Source organism: Rhinolophus sinicus, linkage group LG18 (genome assembly GCF_036562045.2).
Source record: "Rhinolophus sinicus isolate RSC01 linkage group LG18, ASM3656204v1, whole genome shotgun sequence".
Taxonomy (NCBI): Eukaryota; Metazoa; Chordata; class Mammalia; order Chiroptera; family Rhinolophidae; genus Rhinolophus; species Rhinolophus sinicus.
Window position 1 is genome coordinate 4974410 of NC_133767.1, and position 17408 is coordinate 4991817.

The 17408-nt window shown below is 48.2% G+C and overlaps 2 protein-coding genes across 2 annotated transcripts in view; one reads left to right on the forward strand and one right to left on the reverse strand.

Moving 5' to 3' along the window:
- Nucleotides 1-10017, reverse strand: part of LOC109433856 (BOS complex subunit NOMO1) — a 45488-nt gene extending 35471 nt beyond the window's left edge. Inside the window, exons 1-5 of the mRNA XM_019710385.2 lie at nt 9751-10017; nt 5956-6045; nt 4373-4418; nt 1461-1561; nt 659-765 (exon numbers count right to left, since the gene is read on the reverse strand). Coding sequence (XP_019565944.2) covers nt 659-765; nt 1461-1561; nt 4373-4418; nt 5956-6045; nt 9751-9915 — 509 coding nt within the window. The 5' untranslated portion in view covers nt 9916-10017. The remainder of the gene's footprint in view (nt 1-658; nt 766-1460; nt 1562-4372; nt 4419-5955; nt 6046-9750) is intronic.
- Nucleotides 10018-12653: 2636 nt separating this feature from the next.
- Nucleotides 12654-17408, forward strand: part of ABCC6 (ATP binding cassette subfamily C member 6) — a 46978-nt gene continuing 42223 nt past the window's right edge. Inside the window, exons 1-5 of the mRNA XM_074322978.1 lie at nt 12654-12800; nt 13952-14134; nt 15452-15577; nt 15735-15863; nt 17170-17295. Coding sequence (XP_074179079.1) covers nt 12765-12800; nt 13952-14134; nt 15452-15577; nt 15735-15863; nt 17170-17295 — 600 coding nt within the window. The 5' untranslated portion in view covers nt 12654-12764. The remainder of the gene's footprint in view (nt 12801-13951; nt 14135-15451; nt 15578-15734; nt 15864-17169; nt 17296-17408) is intronic.

Below are 17408 nucleotides of genomic sequence, written 5' to 3' on the forward strand. Positions count from 1 at the left end.
TGAATGCTTTCAAATTGATCAGTTGGAACTATTCTGGTATTAGTCTTGGCACATCTGTTAACGTTCACAACCCAACAATATAAACCTATCGAATAAGTGCTTTCAATTGGACTCAACAAGGTTAATTAGTCATCAGTTCTAACTACAAAACAACTTTGATTTAATAGCGATAAAATGATTTTTTTTTTTTTAATCCTAACTGAGCTATATTGAGCTAACAGTTATTAAGCACACATTGCACGCCAGGCTATTTAAAACACTAATATTATAATTTAATCTTCCACAAAACCTCGGGAGGTAGATTCCATGATAATCATTTATAAATGAGGAAACAGAAGCCCAGAGGCAATAAGTAACTGGCCCAAGGTCAGACCACTAGCAAATGGGGGAACCAGGCTGGTGGGCTCCAGAGCCCATCCCAACCATTAAAGGAAGGCCTACTACGTGCCAGTAGCATCCCATCAACATTAGCTGCAACGGTACCAATGACTTCCATTGTACAGATGAGGAACTCGAGGCCAGGTGGGGCATGAACTCATCCAAAGTTAAGAGGCCGAATCTCGATTTGAACCCAGGCCTCCCAAGACCCAAAGATCCCCCCAGTCCCCGTCACAGCCCCACTCTAGCCGCAAGGCAGGATGACACAGGCACGACTCACTTTCCGCCAGGCTGTGTGACGGTGGACTGGATCTTCGCTTCGGTCCCCGTGTTTCTCAGGGACACCTGAACTCCAGCGGGACCCAGGAGCTGCCCTTTGCTGAGAACCTGCCGTGGAGAAGGAGGTCAGGCCCCCGCCCAGCAGCAAAGAGCCCCTCTCAACAGATGCCGCTCATGCTCCCCACATGGGGCCTGTAACTTTCATTGGGTCAAGATTCCCTTGAAAAAGTGATGGAGGTCGTGAATACCCTTCCCAGGGAGGCTTGAGGGGCCGTGAAAGGGAACTGTAACCGTAAAATAATACCTTGTATCACTGAACCTAAGACCCCATCGGTTGAAGATGCACAATTCTTTTACGAAGCATCGAGAAAGAATAAATACCCTAGATCCTTCTCTACCAAGAAACCCATACGTAAAGCTGGGACCAAAGGGCCTCACTCTCAGTGTGAAGGTAAAGAAGTAAACCAGCCCGTGCAGAATAGGAGGCCAATAAAATGTGCTGGGTGGAGGGAGGAAAAAATTCCGCCCTAAGAATCCGTCCCTGTCCAAGGCCACCCTGGCCCTTACACGCAAACAGCCTCTGCTCCTACAGGAGAATGAGCAGCAACCTAGATCTGACCCCTAAAAACACCCACTACATTTTACAATGAATTTCAAGTTCCCAGACCCTCTTGACGCTTGTCTGCGGGTCCCTTGGGGATCAAAGTCCCCAGGTGAAAAAGCCTTGCTGTTTTACAGGTAAGAGAAGATTGGGTGTGTGCCACCGAGCAAACGTTAGAAACACCCCGGGTCTGAAGCCAAACCTTTCCATTCACAGAGAAGCCCGTGAACACAAAGTTGATGTCGCCGCCCTTTGTGCAGATGTCACTGATACCGTCCACATACAGCTCCACATTTGTTGGCTCTGAGGGATGAAGGTGGGGAGGGGAGGGGACGGGGTACAAGACACAAGAGCAAGTTTAGTTCTTGGATAACGTGACGCTTTCTAGGTAAAACACATTTTCTTGGTTAACTTTCATGTTATTTCTTTTTGAGCATTTAACACAACCCCACGGTTCAAAATCCAAAGGTACAAAAGGTAGGCAGGGAGGGTCTCCCTCCCACCCCTGTCCCCTGGACACTCCATCCCACAGGGAACCAGTGTTTAGAGTATAACAGACCTTTATAATGGTCTCTCGGCCAAGCTGTATCTCAGAGTCCCATGGAAAACTCAGTGAGCACCAGTTTTATTCAGTGAATGCTTACCTCAGACCAGGCACCGACCTGAGTGCACTTTATTCTCACAACTATCTTAAGAGGTCGGTAATAACATTTACAATTGATTGAGGGGTAAACTGAGGCACAGAAAGGTTAATGGATCTCCCAAAGTCACAAAGCTTGTGAGTTACAGGGCCCCAATTCAACACAAAAAAATCTGGCTCCAATTTTGACCCCGGACCAAGTACGTGGGTTCAGCCACTTAAACCACGACCATAAACTCTAACGCCCCCAAGAGCCAACTGGGTAAGAAGTAAGCAGACAGGACAAGTGGTGACAAATGGACAAAAGGGGAAGCCACTCCTCAGCTGCCATGTGGATATTATGCGCCATCTCCTGATTTTTCACTATTAACAATTAATTCAATAAAAAACAACACTGGAGTTCACTATACTAGAGGTTAAAATTGCAGTTTTAAAAAATTAGGAAGAATGTGGAATGATCAGTAGAGACAAAATAGGAAAATCAAGAGAATTTCACGTAAGACGAAGAATTTCCCAAACACAAACACACAGGGGAAAACACCGATAAAAACTGGACAAAAGATTTGAACAGGCACCTCACAAAATATCCAAGTGGCCAGTAAACATATAAAAAAGTGCTCAATCTCAGTGACCACCAGGAAAATGCAAACAAAAACCACCATGCGATCCCACCACGGCCCAACCAGGACGGCTAAAAGGAAATCTGAGCCCACCGAGAGCCGGTGGGATGGGGGGCGCCGGGAACCCTTCCACACAGCTGCTGGGGCGGTAGATGCTGCATCACTTCGGATGTTTGGCTGTATCTACCTAGAGCTGAACACGTGAAAATTCTATCGCCCGGCAATTTCACTGCTGAACTACTCCACAAAAATGCAAACGCACACATACCAAGTATATGCACAAGGGTGTCTGCAGGAGCACTGTTCTTAGTGGCCGGAACGGATCGGGAGGTGACCCAAATGTCCATCAACAGAAGGGGTAAGTCACTTACATTCATACACCAGAATTCTGTGCAGCAACCAAGCAAACCCACTAGAGCTGCACACCACGTGGGGGAGCGTCATGAGCAGTGTTGAGAGAAAGAAACCAGATACAAAAATGTACCTTCTGTGGCTCCATTTATGTCACGTTTAAAACAGACAAAACTAATGTGTAATTTTAGAAGGTCAAGGCAGTGTCACCTGCGGGGTGGGGTGGGTGGAGCAGTTAATGAGTGCCTGGAACGGGGCACCTCGGGTGCTGGAAAAATTCTATATTATCTGTATGGCGGTTACGTGGGTGAGCTTATTTTGTGAAAATTCACCAAGTGATACCCTTATGATAAGTACTCTGTCCTGAAAGCATGTTATGATCCAATAAAAAAAGCTTATCAAAAGAAGAAGCACTGACGGGAAGGGAGGGGGTGCCAACAGAACCCTCCCATAGGCTGCCAATCTGTAACCTCTGCTTTCGCCATCAGTTGGTTTGATTTCCCCTCTGCTTTCTGGAATGCGCCCCTGGCCAGGCGCCCCCCGTGACTTCTAACTGAAAAAGAACTTCTCCCACAGGGCCAAATTAGCTACCTGAGCGATGGCAGGGGCTCAACTCTTCCCTCTCTAACTCACGAGCCAGCCTGGCAGGGACAACCGTGGCCCCCACTCCTCTCCCTGAGCGACAGAACGGAGGTCACACACATCTGCTCTACCGAAACGTCAAGTCTCCCTTCTCCAAAAAAACGTCAGCCGTGACAAAGCTGAGCCTTCTCTTCAGACTTTAACACCATCCCCACCTCTCCAACTTTGCTGAAAGGCGGTTACCTCAGGAATGTTCTGAGCTTTTCTTTGTATGTGTACAGAAGGACTGCTTTTAAGTACCTACTACATAATTGCTACTGACAAGCCAGCCATGCCGAACACGTAGATATGTTGGCCCCTCAATCCTCCAGGTAGCCTGTGAGACAAGTGCTGTTACTCCCCTGACCCACAAGCGAGGGAACAGACGCCGACACGGGGGAAGTGACACAGGGGAAGCGACTCGTCCACGGTCGTCCCAGAGCTGGTAAGGCCCAAGGCTGCCAGATTTCTGATCTCTTAAAAAAAGTAGATCTGGATTTTTATGTCCAATCTCCCAAATTTCATGTTGCAGTTAACTGAGAAAAGGAATAACACTGAGGGGGCTAAGAAAAAAGTCATGCTGGGGCAGGAACAAAGGCCCCACCCCTGACCTCTATACAATCCTACTGCCACTTAATGAATAAAACTGTAAAAAAAAGTCTGAGAGAGGTATTACAAAAGATGCCTATTTTAAGAAAGATGACAGAAAACCTTAAGGTAGACCTAAGGTAAATCCAACCTACTCTAAAGTGATGGGGGGGGGGGCTCTTCTACCCTAGAAATGAACCCTTAGGGTTTAACTCTCTATGCACTTCAATTAATTAATATTCAGCACGTAATCTAATCATTTACAGACTATGTCTGGTTATCCAGTTAACTTACCAAAACTCCACCCTAGGGGAGGTTCAATCTTCAAAATAAAATCTCCCTAGAAGAGGGGGAAAAAAAAGGAAAGGAATGAGAACTGATGACCCTTCAACGAGTTGAATTTAGCTGAGTGCTATCATTTAATCTAGAACGTTTACACTGGAAAATGAAATTCCAAGCATAAGCTATGTTCTTCTAAATGGTAGTGGACTCTCTGACTCTGCCCAGAGGCGTCAAGCTGAAGCTGTTCATCAGAAATTCCCATCTAGCCAATCAGAAGCCATCGCTGCCCACAGAGCGTTCTAAAAACACCATGTTCAGCCACTCATTGTCTTTTGATACCAAAGTTACTATTACTGGGATCTCCTATTAACCCCTCAACCATCTAAGGTCGCTACAGTCAGCATGTCCCTTCAGGAACTCAAGTCATTTCTTAAAACTACATTTTACTCATATGCCCTGGCTTCTTGAGATTGTTTCAATAGTTTTAAAAAAAAAGAAAACAAAACAGATTTCAAGACCCACCTAATCCACCTCTAGACCTCAATCTTACATACAGTGCATAAAGACGTAAGTTCAAGAATATCTATTGCTGTGATTATTAATTTTAGAAATTGGGAAAAGAGAAGCGGTTAAATAAATTGAAATCGGAATCAGTTTTGGCCTGATTCTGACGTGCTATGCAGCCATTACGAAGAAGGCAGCAGGTCTACACATGCTGATGTTGAAACCGTGCCAAGATACTACCACAGGGAAAAGAAAACCAAATTGCAGAATCATTCCTATTATTTGATTCCATTTGTGTGTTTTTAACTCAAAATCAAACCTACGTATGTGACTATTTTTGCAACTTCCTGTCAATCTCTATTTCCAAATATAAAGTTGTAATGTGGGGAGGACGGGGGGCTGGAAGTATGGCTATGCATGAACACCCATGTAGGTGCCCATGCATTTGTGTCTGCATATGTGTATTTGCATGTGTATTCATGGAAACCTGCATAACTATAAATATAGAGAAAGTGGTCTGTTAGAACACACAAACCAAAACTTTTATCAGCGGTGATCACTGCAAAAGGAAGGGGACGTGGGGGGTAAAAGATAAAATTTACTTTTTATACTTCTAAAAGACCTTGATTTTTTTTTTTTTTTACAAAGCTCATGAGTTCACATATTACTTATATAATTTTAAAAAACTGTTTTAAGCTGCTTGCAAATAAAGGGTCCGATTGCATCAGAGTTTCTCAACGCTGGCACTGCTGAAATTTGACTGACCAGAGCAGCATCATGGGAAATTCTGCTTCATTCCTGGCCTCTACTCACTAGGTACCTCTCACATTCCCCCTCCCCTATGTTTGTAACAACCAAAAATGTCTCCAGACGTTGCCAAACGTCCCTGGAGACACGGAGAACCACGGTATTCAATCAACCCTGTTGGTAAGCTGTCTCCCCCAGAATTTGGCCAGAACTCCCAGATTCCACGCATCATTTACAAAATGGACGAGCATTTGCTCTGTGGGACAGGTTCCACTCCCAGTGAGCACGACTCTGGGGGCCGCACCACTTCCCATCGTAAAAGACTAAAAGATTCTTCCTCTTACCTTATCATACAAGGGGATCATAAAGTACCCATTGTTCGGGGCACAGTCTGTCTGGTATTTCAAAGTCCCGTGCTTGGTGTACAACTTTATCTAGAAAGGAAGGAAAGAAAAGTCATAATACCGCCTTTGAGAAATTAGCTACGGACGTTACGCCCAAATGAATTACTAAGGACTTACAGTATGCTGCTATGAACCCTGGGCATGAGGGGGACACACACATAGGGCAAAACATCCCCCAAATAATGGGATTTGGTATTTTTCAAGTTAAAAACCATCTAAAGTCTACTCCCAAAAGCATTTTCAACACTTTTCAGTTTATTTTAATGGCTCTCTCTATGTTATTTCTGGGCCCAAAATTTTCAGAGTTGCTGTTAGTAAGGTGCTTGTTTAAAATGCGATTCCCAAGCCCTACTTCTGTTTCAAAACTAGAAGGTCTGGGGTCAGGCCAGGGATCTGTATCAATAACCCCAAATGATTCCCAATACTTGAGAGTAACACTCGTCTAGAAACTTTAAATTTTCTCTTTTAGTTTCATTCTCGGGACAAAAACACATCAGAAGACACTCAACATATGTCCTCTCCTCAAGGACGCTCTGCAACTTTGCATCCTGAGCATTCCCAGAAACAAACTGTTAACCCATTAAGATGCTCAAGTAATGTCTGGGTCTTCCACATACTGTGTGACCTTGGGCAAGTCATTTACCCTCCTGAGGTCATTTGTTCCTTCACGGGCAAAAAGAGAGCCACTCTCCTTCCGGGTGGCTGTACAGACTCACATCAATGCTTACTAAGCACCTGGCACAGAGTATGGCCGCAAAAAAAAAAAAAAAAAGAAAGAAAAAAATATATATATATATATGTTAGGGATTACTATTTTTTATCACTATTTTACTATATTACTATGTTGTGTTACTAACATCTCTCTGAAGTAAAAAGCAATGTAGTGTCATCGGCAGGACAGAGACTGGATTCAAAGAAAATTCCCTAAACCTCCCATTGGGCGCAAGCACGCCGAGCCTCAGTTTCTCCGTCTGTAAAAGGAAGCAGTTGGATCTGACGATGTCTAAGAGCCTCACCTCTAAAATGGTAACGCTCTGTGACCACGATACGAGAATGAAAGAGTCACGTCACATCAACTGAGGAGACGTAAAGCACGGCAAACGCACAGTGTGCACACTTAGGAAAGAAACAGAGTGCAGTCACACAAGGGCTGCATGTGCCCCGTGGGCGGGACCTCAGCTGACACTCCGCAGCGTCAGAGACACTGTCTTGTTTCACGGAGGCGCTCAGTAAGTACTCAGTGACTCTGTTCACAGGCCATGAAGAAAACCACACACCTAAGGCAGCGATTGAAATTCACCTGCCAAGAGGGGACTGGCAAGTAACGTCAACGGGCATTCATCTAAAGGGGGACAGATCACTATTCAAACCCAAGCCAAGTTTTGCAGCCTGAACATCAGCTGGTTTTCCAGAGAAGCCGGAAATCCAGTTTTTAATATGAAATCTGACTGTTCAAGTATCAGCAACCAATATGATTTTTCTTTTGTAGGGATTTTTGTCTGCTCTGTTCACTGTACTGCTATTTCCCCACCCTGGACGAAGTTTTAATACATACAGGGGCTCACTCAGTAGTGACTAACTGAATGACCACGGTGGGAAAACACCAGAAGGGAAGAAGGCAGGGAAAGAGAGAAGGCAGTTCTCTCTTGCCTTCAAGAAATGATTGTGAAATATCTCAATTGTGTACATGTCTTTCACAAAGGATGGCAATATACATTACACACATGAAATGTCTGATTCCATAATCAGAAATTAGGAAAGAATGAATGCATCAGACCACCCGGACAGGCAGCCCTGCAGCTCAAGGAAGACGCTTCCTACTGGGTCACCTAACCTGCCCTCTGTGCTCGAGGTCACTATTAGTGTTTGGGGTGGGAGTGCGCTAAACCACGTTCACTTTCCTCCCAGAGCCCCAGGAAACTACAAGCCACAAAAGGCCGATAAAGGCAACTTCTGAAATGTCCTGTGCCCACACACTGGGAGGCAACCCAGGAGGTGGCATGGGCACCCAGCTTCTCCTCGGAGCCCTGCCACTGCCAGTGGGTAGAGTCATTAAACACCCGACTTCTTAACATCAAAAATGGGGGAGACGCCACAGACAGAGGGGTCTTAAAGGTGGTAAGTGATTATTATCTCCTTTAGGAAATATCTGGCACTAGGTTCGATGCTTCTCCCACATCTTACAGGAACAGAAATTGGGACTTGGGGCACGGCCAGGCCAGGTCCAAGAACTAGTGGGGTGTGGGATCTACTTCCTACCGTTCCCCAAACCTCAGCAACCTGCTTTGCAGAACACGCTGGCTCACCCTTCACCGCAGCCCTCCAGCTGCCAGCACTGGAGAGGCTCACATGTGCTTTCAGGCAGCGTCCGGGGTCTCAGTCCCCAGTCCCTTCTCTCTGGCATCTCCTAGCCTGTTCCCTTTTTCTCTTTCAAATCCCCTTCTCCTGCCTCATCATCCGTTCCCTCCTAAAATAGAGGCCAACCCTCCCTCTACCCTGGGGTCCCTTCCCATCTACCCTGACAAGTGACCTTCTATTCCTACCTCCATCGGCCTCCCCTCCCCTTCACAAAAGCTTTCTGGGGGGGACGGCCAGGTGGTTCAGCTGGTTAGAGCGCAAACTCTGAACAACAAGGTTGCAGGTTCAGTTCCCACATGGGATGGTGGGTTACACCCCCTGCAACTAAAGATTGAAAACGGCAACTGGACTGGGAGCTGAGCTGCCCCCCCCCCACACTAGACTGAAGGACAATGATTTGGAGCTGATGGGCCCTGGAGAAACACACTGTTCCCCAATATTCCCCAATTAAAAAAATAAAAAGCTAAAAGAAAAAAAAAAAAAGGTTTCTGGGTCATAATCCCACTGGGCTGATAATCATCTAACTGACCAGGGACTTGCAACTCAATAAGACTTCTGCACAAATCTCTAATGTAATTCCAAAAACTACCCAGTAAAGCAATGAGGGCAGCTGGCAACTCGCCATTTTCAGAGGAAAAGGGAGTCCCAAGGGGTAAGAAAAGGGGGTGGGGGTAGGGATGCCAAGTACAGATTCCCAGCCCCAGAGATGCCAACAGAGACCTACTGGGAATTAATGCTCTTTAAAAGCATTGGGGGGGGGATGGGAGGAGGGGTTTACTGGGTTAGAACTTTTGGGGCTCTGAGCTGTGGGGTTTGGGGAATAAGACTTACGGTCTCCAGCGTCTGGAATACGGGTTTCAGCAAACGGAGTGTCAAGGGTCTTAATTTCGAGGACCTGGGGTGTGGGTCCCAAGGGGCTTGGGTCCTGCTGCGACTGGGTGTTAAGAAATCTGGGGCCGGGGTTCTGGGGGACCGTCAGGGTTTGGGATTATCTAGCTTGGATCTGGATGCTGAGGAGCTGGAGTGCGGGTGTTTAAGAACCTGGGGCTTTGATGCGGGGGAGCCTCGGTTCCGCGTGAGCTGATAAAAGTCACGAGAAACGTCCCGCACAGCCCCGCGCAGCTACCTTCAGGCCCCCCCCACCCCGATTCCGCAGCGGACCCCACGATAAGCGCCGCCACTACTAGCGCGGCTGAGGGGGGGTGATGGAGGGCCCGCGGGCAGCGGCGCCTTTCAAGAGGAAAGGACCCTTACTTAGCATATGGGGCTGGTGGCAGCCGCGTGGTGTCAGACAAGCCGCCGTGGCCCAGAGAGGTTGAGTGACTGGCCCAGGGTCACAGAGCGAGCTCAGGCCCGGGCCGCGGGCCGGGCACTCACCTCGATGAGCGAGTAGTTGATCTCCACGTCCGACTTGACGAAGCCCCCGCAGCCCACCACGATGTCCTCGGAGCTGTGCGCGGGCGCCACGCCGCTCAGCACAAGCACCAAAGTGGCGGCCACCGCCACAGGCCCCGGCGGCCCAGCGCCCCGGCAGACCCGCATGACCGGACCCCTCGCACCCAACCCTCTGCTGGCCTCCCGGTCCCGCCCCTCACACCGCACGCTGCCCGCTGCTGCTTCCTTCTCTGCGGAGCTGACAGCCCAGGCCCCGCCCCGACGCCACCACGCATGCTCGCTCCAGCCCCACGCCCACGCCCTCAGGCGAGACGACCCCAGTGCACGCTCAGCACCAAAACGAGACCACTTGTGCCCTCTGGAGGTCTGGAGGACTCCACGCACTGACAGGTGCCGTTGCAAGACGCATGCCTACACGCAGAAACTCCCAAGTCGAATTCTACTTTGGAATTCAGTACCCCTGAAACTGGAAAGGGCGAGTTGATCGAAGGATCCGACAACTTTCCCGAATCGTTTTGACCCACATTTCACAAGTCATATATAAGCTCAAAAACCTCTTCAGGAATTAGTATAAATTGGTACATTTTTTCCATGATAAATGACCAATAAGGTGTTTTTTTTAAGCAAAATGTAGGTCATCTAAGTTCAGCATAACGTTTTAAAAGGTATTAAAAATTTCTTTTAATCCTAGATCTGATGATATTTTCATAGAAACAAATTCTGGTGGTTTTCCCCCCATACACAAGAGAGGCACGCAGTTTAATTTACTTTGGATTAGCTCTGTGAGATGAAGCATGATTTGTGTAAATATAAGTTCAAATACCAGCATGTTGTATTTTGTCCCAAGACTGAGTCTATACTATAACTTACACTGAATTTAACTGCAAGTCACCACATCAAAATAGACAAGAATTACTTTTTCTGACCTGGTGTTTGGAATTCTTCTATTTTTTTCTCCATTAAAAAAAATCAAGCACTTTATTTTTGATAGTTTTTATATTTTGTGTGTAAATAATGAGGTAAGAGAGGAAATTTCCCATGGGAATTTGCCATTGTGGCTCAGACTTAAGCAATATACAACTGTGACCACAAGGATCTTAAACTCTACAGGGGTTAAAATCTTCACAGTGGCTAGGTGGAACGGTAGCTCATTTATGAGGGCATCTGATTCCAATTTCTCGGTTTGAATTCTCACTTGAAGTACAGTGAGACGCTCAAATCTTCAGTTATGGAGAGAAACTGTTTAAATGATTGTTTTATTGATTGGAATTTGTTATTAATAACTAATATTAAAATAGTCGCCCTTAAAAAAAATTGCTCTTTACCTTCCCTAACATGAATCCCTGGTGTGTCTTAGCAAATCACAAGGGGTTGAAAGCCACCAATTGGGAAGTGCTGGCCTATGGAAACTTCTCATCTTACAGAATGAGAAACCGAGGCCCAGAGAGGGAAAACGAGTTGTCTACCACTTTCTGCAAAGAGTCATGTGCTTGGCTGTTCACAGAGCTGGAAAGTACTTTGTGGTGCCGGAGTTCTGTTCTGGGCTCACCCCAACTGATTTCCTCTACATTCTTTCTAACTTCCCAACCATTGCCCCCCAAATTTCCACCATTCCCCTCAAATTCATCTTCAAATATATAAAGAAATGATGCACTAGGACTGTGGCAATGACACTTGGGTTGGGGGGTGTCCATGAAGAAGGGGCTCAATTCTCCCCATAATTTCCATCAGCCTCTACCAAAACCACATCAAATAAACAGACGTAATTTAAATGTAAACAGCAGACCTGTCACCCTCAACTCCAAGACAAATCCTTGGGTTTCTTGTATCTCTGCTCTTCCTGATGACCCAGCCAGGAAGACAGCTGACCTGGAAACAAAAAGAAAAGGGGCCATAAGCCCAGGGAACTCATGCATTGAGGCCCTCCCTGCAAGAGGCAGGAGAAAAGATGAGATCAAGACCCTGAGAAGTAACCAGGCAGTGTGGAGGGAGCAAAAGGTGTTAATTCTGCACCCACATTGTGCACCTGTGCTTGTCTGTCTGCACAAGCTGAGTTTGTCATTCCTATCTTGAAAGGAATGCCTGCTCATTGCAGAAGGAAAGAAAATAGAAAAGGAAAAGAAAATCAGGATTCCCATGATCACTGCTTTAGTACATTTCCCTGTTTTTATTTATGCATTTACAGGACATAGAGTCATTTCCAAAAAGAACTCATGGCTGGGCACACACCTTGCTGTAAGACACAGAAGGTAAAATTACTTGACTTCCCCACTTTCCCCAACTTAAGCATATACTTTTTCCTTTGTGCAAAAAATATCATAGCCTGTTTTATGGTATAATCTTTTTTCACTTAGCATTTAGCAACCATCGTTCCAAATTAATATATTTCTGCATTGGCACCTTGAACCACTGCTTAGTAACCTATGAATGAAATGATAATACTACTGCTAATAATAGCTCTTGCTAAGCATTTGCCGGGCACGGTGCTACACTCTTCATAAGTAACCTCAGAATCTTCACACCACCCGAGAGGCAGACGATGTTCATCCCCACGGAGGAGGAGACTGAGGCTTCATCAGACGCCCCCCACCCCCACCCCTGCTATTGGACACTTAGCACGTGCACACTTGCTGGGTTCTTTCCTGGGGATACATTCCAGGAATTGCAGACCCACGGTGTTCAGGAAGTTTGGGGTGATTCTCGCTGGGGCAGGAGGGTTATACGGAGATGCCACTGCACTTTCTGGGGCTGGGGGATCCCCCGATGTCTGCTGGGGCCTCCCTGAGCCTCTTTTCACCCCTTCTGGCCCCACCCCCACAGCTCTGCTGGACCTTGCCCCGGGCCTTGCAATCCGGAGCTCGAATCCAGTCCAGGCCTGCTGGGCCCCGCCTATTCCCCCCAGGCTAGGAGCGCAGGCGAGGAGGCTGCCAGGGACTAACGGGGGGGACTGACTGACCGACAGACCTACTGACGGACGGAGGGACAGAGGGCGCCCGATGGCGGCGCCTGGACAGCCATGCGTGGGACCAGGGGTGAGTGTCTCCCGCCAGCCCGATTCGTTTTTTCTGGGCTTGGTAGATCTCTCATGTGGTGACACTGGGGAGGGTAGAGACCCCGCAAATTCAGGCCAGATGAGCAGCAGGGGAAGGCGACCCCTTTAACCAACTCAGCGCCCAGGAAAGCCCAGCAAGGTCAAAGGGGCCCCCAGACCTCCCAGCTACAGGAGAATTGGGCCTCTGTTTGCATGCAGCTTCAGCAAAGGACTCTAGGAAGTGGAGTTTACCGAGTGGCCTGTGAGGGTCGCAAACTCCCAGGATTTCAGGGGCCAGGTAGGAAAGGCAATAATAATAGCTGATGTTAATTAAGGGCTTACTTTGTGCCCAGCGTCAGGCTACCTGCTTTACTGGTACTGACCTATTTAATACAGCCCTTAGAGGTCGATTCTCTTATGATCCCCTTTTCCAGGGAAGGAAACTGAGGCACTAGGAGGTGGTGGTTCACACAGAGAGTGAACAGTGAACGCCAAGAGTAAAGACAACTCGTGGGGAGGGGATGGAGGGGCTGTTAATAAAACAGTAGAGAGAATGGAAGAGGCCCTGTTCTTTCAAATTCACATTCAAACTTCTTCTAGGGTTAAAGAAGGCCAGTAGAGGGGCTGACATAAGAATCACAGACGGAGAACAAGATTTGGGGTCAGACACGCCTGCCTGGAGTCCCCTCTGCCACTTCCTATTTGTGTGGGCCTGAAGGAGGCTGTCCACCTCTGTTTCTGAGTCTGTGAAATTTGTAGGGACAGTAGCAACTACCTCCTAGAGTTGTTATAAGAATGAAGTGACAGTCTGTGCCCAGCACTCATCATGGAACCCAGGTGTCCTAGACTCCAGGATCCAACCTCCTGAGTTCAAATCCCAGTACCACCACTTTCGAGCTGGGTGTTGTCGGCCAAGGTACTCAACCTCTCTGGGCCTCAGCTTCCTCATCTGCAAAACCAGTGTGATAACTGCACCTACCTCATAGGGGTTTTGTTAGCATTAAAGGAATCGAGAATTTTAAGGTACGCCAGAGTGCTTGGCACGTTTCCATGTAAATATGAGAGGTTCAAAATATTGCCTGGCCCCCTGAACCAGTGAGTTTGGGACCCCTGTGTTGTACCATCATAAGGATTGCCCTGGTGTTCCCTCAGGTCTGGAACCAGACGGAGCCTGAGCCTGCCGCTGACCACCTACTGAGCCTCTGCTTCCTGAAAACAGCAGGGGTCTGGGTGCCCGCCATGTACCTCTGGGTCCTTGGCCCCATCTACCTTCTCTACATCCACCGTCATGGCAAGGGCTACATCCAGATGTCCCCTCTCTTCAAGGCCAAAATGGTAGCCACTGCCTCTGGGAGCCTGGAACCAGACAATGTTTGGGAGGCGGGGAGGGGCAGGCTGGAACCTGGCAGAGACTTCAGAGTGGACACTCCTATCGAGGGGCACATAGGGTAGGGACAAGAAGGGAACCTGTTAATCAAACAGAGGCTGGCAAAATCTACACTCCAGAGGCGGCAGAGGTAAACTCAGTGGAACAAGGGTCACCCCAACAGATTTGGTAATAATGAAAATCCATCAACACACACAGCCTGACACTCACGCGTTCCTGGACAGTGTATGGCCACCATAACCTCGCACGCTGCTAAGGTGCAGTGTATACTCCTGGGATATGCAAAGTAATTTTAGGAACATGCTAGAAAAAACCTTTTACATTTTTAACGGTTAGGCATGGATGTTTATGTCCCTCCCACCCCTGGGAGTACTAAAGAACAGTTCTTAAACTTGGTAGGTATTTCTTTTAGTGAGTTAGAAAAACACTGGCATTCTAAATCCGCCCAACCACCCCCTTCTCCAAACTTTTACAACAATTGCCCTTCAAGGTCTATTCTTTCGCATACCACCTTGTTAAGTTTTATCCTATCACCCACCATCTCTCCAGGGATTGATGCATTCTTCCTTAAAGAGCCACATAGTACCTATTTGAGTAACTATTTGGGTCAGTGGTCTCTGCCACTTAGTTCTGCCACTGCGGCAGGAAAGCAGCCACAGACCACAGTAAACAAACAGGCACAAAAAATAAATAAATGAGTATTTATAGTCACTGAAATTGGAATTTCCTATCATTTTTACGTATCATGACATACTGTACATTTTTTGAGTTTCGTTCAACGATTGGCAAGTGTCACAACCATTCTTAGCTCACAGGTGATACAAAACTCAGCCTATGGGTGGTAGTGTGACCCTGGCTTTGATTAACTGACGTGCCAAAGAGAGACCAACTCATCTGAGAGAAGGCCTAGAGACATCCTGGTCCCAACAGAGTTTCTCCTTGATTTAATAGTAGAAATTGAAAGAGACTTGAAGAGAGTATAATTTTTTCACCCGGTGGGTATCCTCTGAAGTTTCTCTCCTGCGCACTATTGAGCTCCATCCACTGGGGTGGCTCGGTGGCCTTGTGGTACATTATTTATAGGACGGTTACAGGCCCAGCTAGATCTGCAGCACCCCTCACTGCTGTTTCTTCCACACCTTCCACATTGGCACCGTTAAATTATGACATTGGGATGGGACAGTGCCCCATCCAGAGCCACTGTCCCCTGGGACACGGGGTCACTGTCCAGTTTGCCACCATCTTACCTAAGCCTGTCTCCCCAGGTGCTTGGGTTCGCCCTCATAATCCTGTGCACCTCCAGCGTGTCTGTCACTCTTTGGAGGATCCAGCAGGGGGCGCCACAGGCCCCAGAATTCCTCATTCACCCCACCGTGTGGCTCACCACAATGGTAACGACGTCCCCAGGCTTGCTGGCTTGCTCCTGGCTGCCGCTTTTCCTGCCCTGCTGAGGGTGTGGGGCAGAGTGGGGCTCCCTCTCTCCCTCCCCCGCCCTTCCTCTGGCCCTCCCCTCCCCCCACTTTAAGGGCGTGGCCTCACCCTGTGCAGACCTTCGCCGTGTTCCTGATCCACGCCGAGAGGAAGAAGGGGGTCCAGGCGTCTGGGGTGCTGTTTGGGTACTGGCTGCTCTGCTCTCTCTTACCAGCTACCAACGCCACCCAGCAGGCCTCACAAGGGGTAAGTGGGGCTTGGGCCACCTGGGGAAACCCATAGGCAGCTTCAGGCCTCGGGTCCCATTCTTCCTCCTCCCCTTTACACACACAGGTGGTTCTCTACACCGAGACAGACACACACCTGCACAGGTCCACTCACACTTGCTGCCACCCAGCTGTGGCTCCACCTTCAAGCGCTCACACGGGCGCGGGCACAAACAGCCCACACTCCCACAGCGCACACGCACTGCCTGGGCGCTGACACACCGTGGGTTTGCGAGGTCAGAATTCCCGCGTGAAATTCCAAGCAGACTTCGTACCAAAGGGCAAAGGGAGGGAAAGGGGAGACAGTCGGAAGAGGCAAGTCGTTCCAGAATGGTCACTGGCGGTTTGAACAAGCAAAGGAACGTACCTACGACGCTTGTCTTGGTCACTGCAAGGCGAGGAGGTCTCCAAATCTTCCCGCCAGAATCGTAACAGTTTATTCAGGGGCCTTAACGGGTTCAGTCACTTGTACCTCCAGATGGTCTCATGTCACCTTCTTCTCTTAGGGCTTGCCTCACTGAAACAGCTCCCACTGGAGGAATGGCGGGTCGAGTGCACATTCCTCAGACAAAAGCGGGAGCCTCAGGTTCCCCGGGGGCCAGCGCTAGGGTCAACCGGAGAGCGTGTCCTCTCAATGACCTCCTCCAACATGCACTTCCGCTATATACATGCATGTTCCCCCATCTCACCTTTTCTCACCCTCACTTGTGCTCCCATGCATATATATTTACACACTCATTTTGCACACCCACCCTTATTTCCCTGTCTTAACCTGTACAGCAGCATTTTCACCTTAGGGATCATTTTACCTATTAAGAGAAAAATATACAGCCTAGACCAGGGTTTCTCAACCTCAGCACTCTGGACATAATTCTCTTTTTGGTGAGGGAGCCATGCTGTGTATTGTAGGATGTTGAGAAGCATCCCTGCCTGCCACCCAGTACAGGCCAGTAGCACCTCCCCAGTGTGGTCACCCCAAATGCCTGCAGACATTGCCATATGTTCCCGGGGGGCAAAATCACCCCCCGCTGAAAACATATAGACATTCACCTAAGACCTCTGATTGAAAGTGATTGCAGCAGGCTTCATTCAGAGCATTATTTCTGGAGCCAATTGCTTACTGCATCCTGCTCCTAAGAGGAGAAGACAGAGAAACACCATTCTGTTCTCAAGGACAGATTTTTACAAACCCTCCATTGGTTCATTCATGAAAGGTGGTTTCCCCCAGTTGACTTAATCTCTCTGCCTGCTTAGACCCAGTGCCACTTCTGCCTTCTCTCCTGCAGGATTTCCAGAGTGACCCTTTCCGCCACCTGTCAACCTACCTGTGTTTGTCTCTGGTGGTGGCACAGTTTGTGCTCTCCTGCCTGGCTGATCGACCCCCCTTATTCCCTAAAGACCCTCAGCAGTCTGTAAGTTGCCACGTCTCCAATCCATTGCCTCCCTGGTCCCTGTTCCCCTTCCGTTCTCAGTCTCCCCCTGTGACTGGAGGAAGTTGTAGACCTGCAATGTTGTATTCACTGCA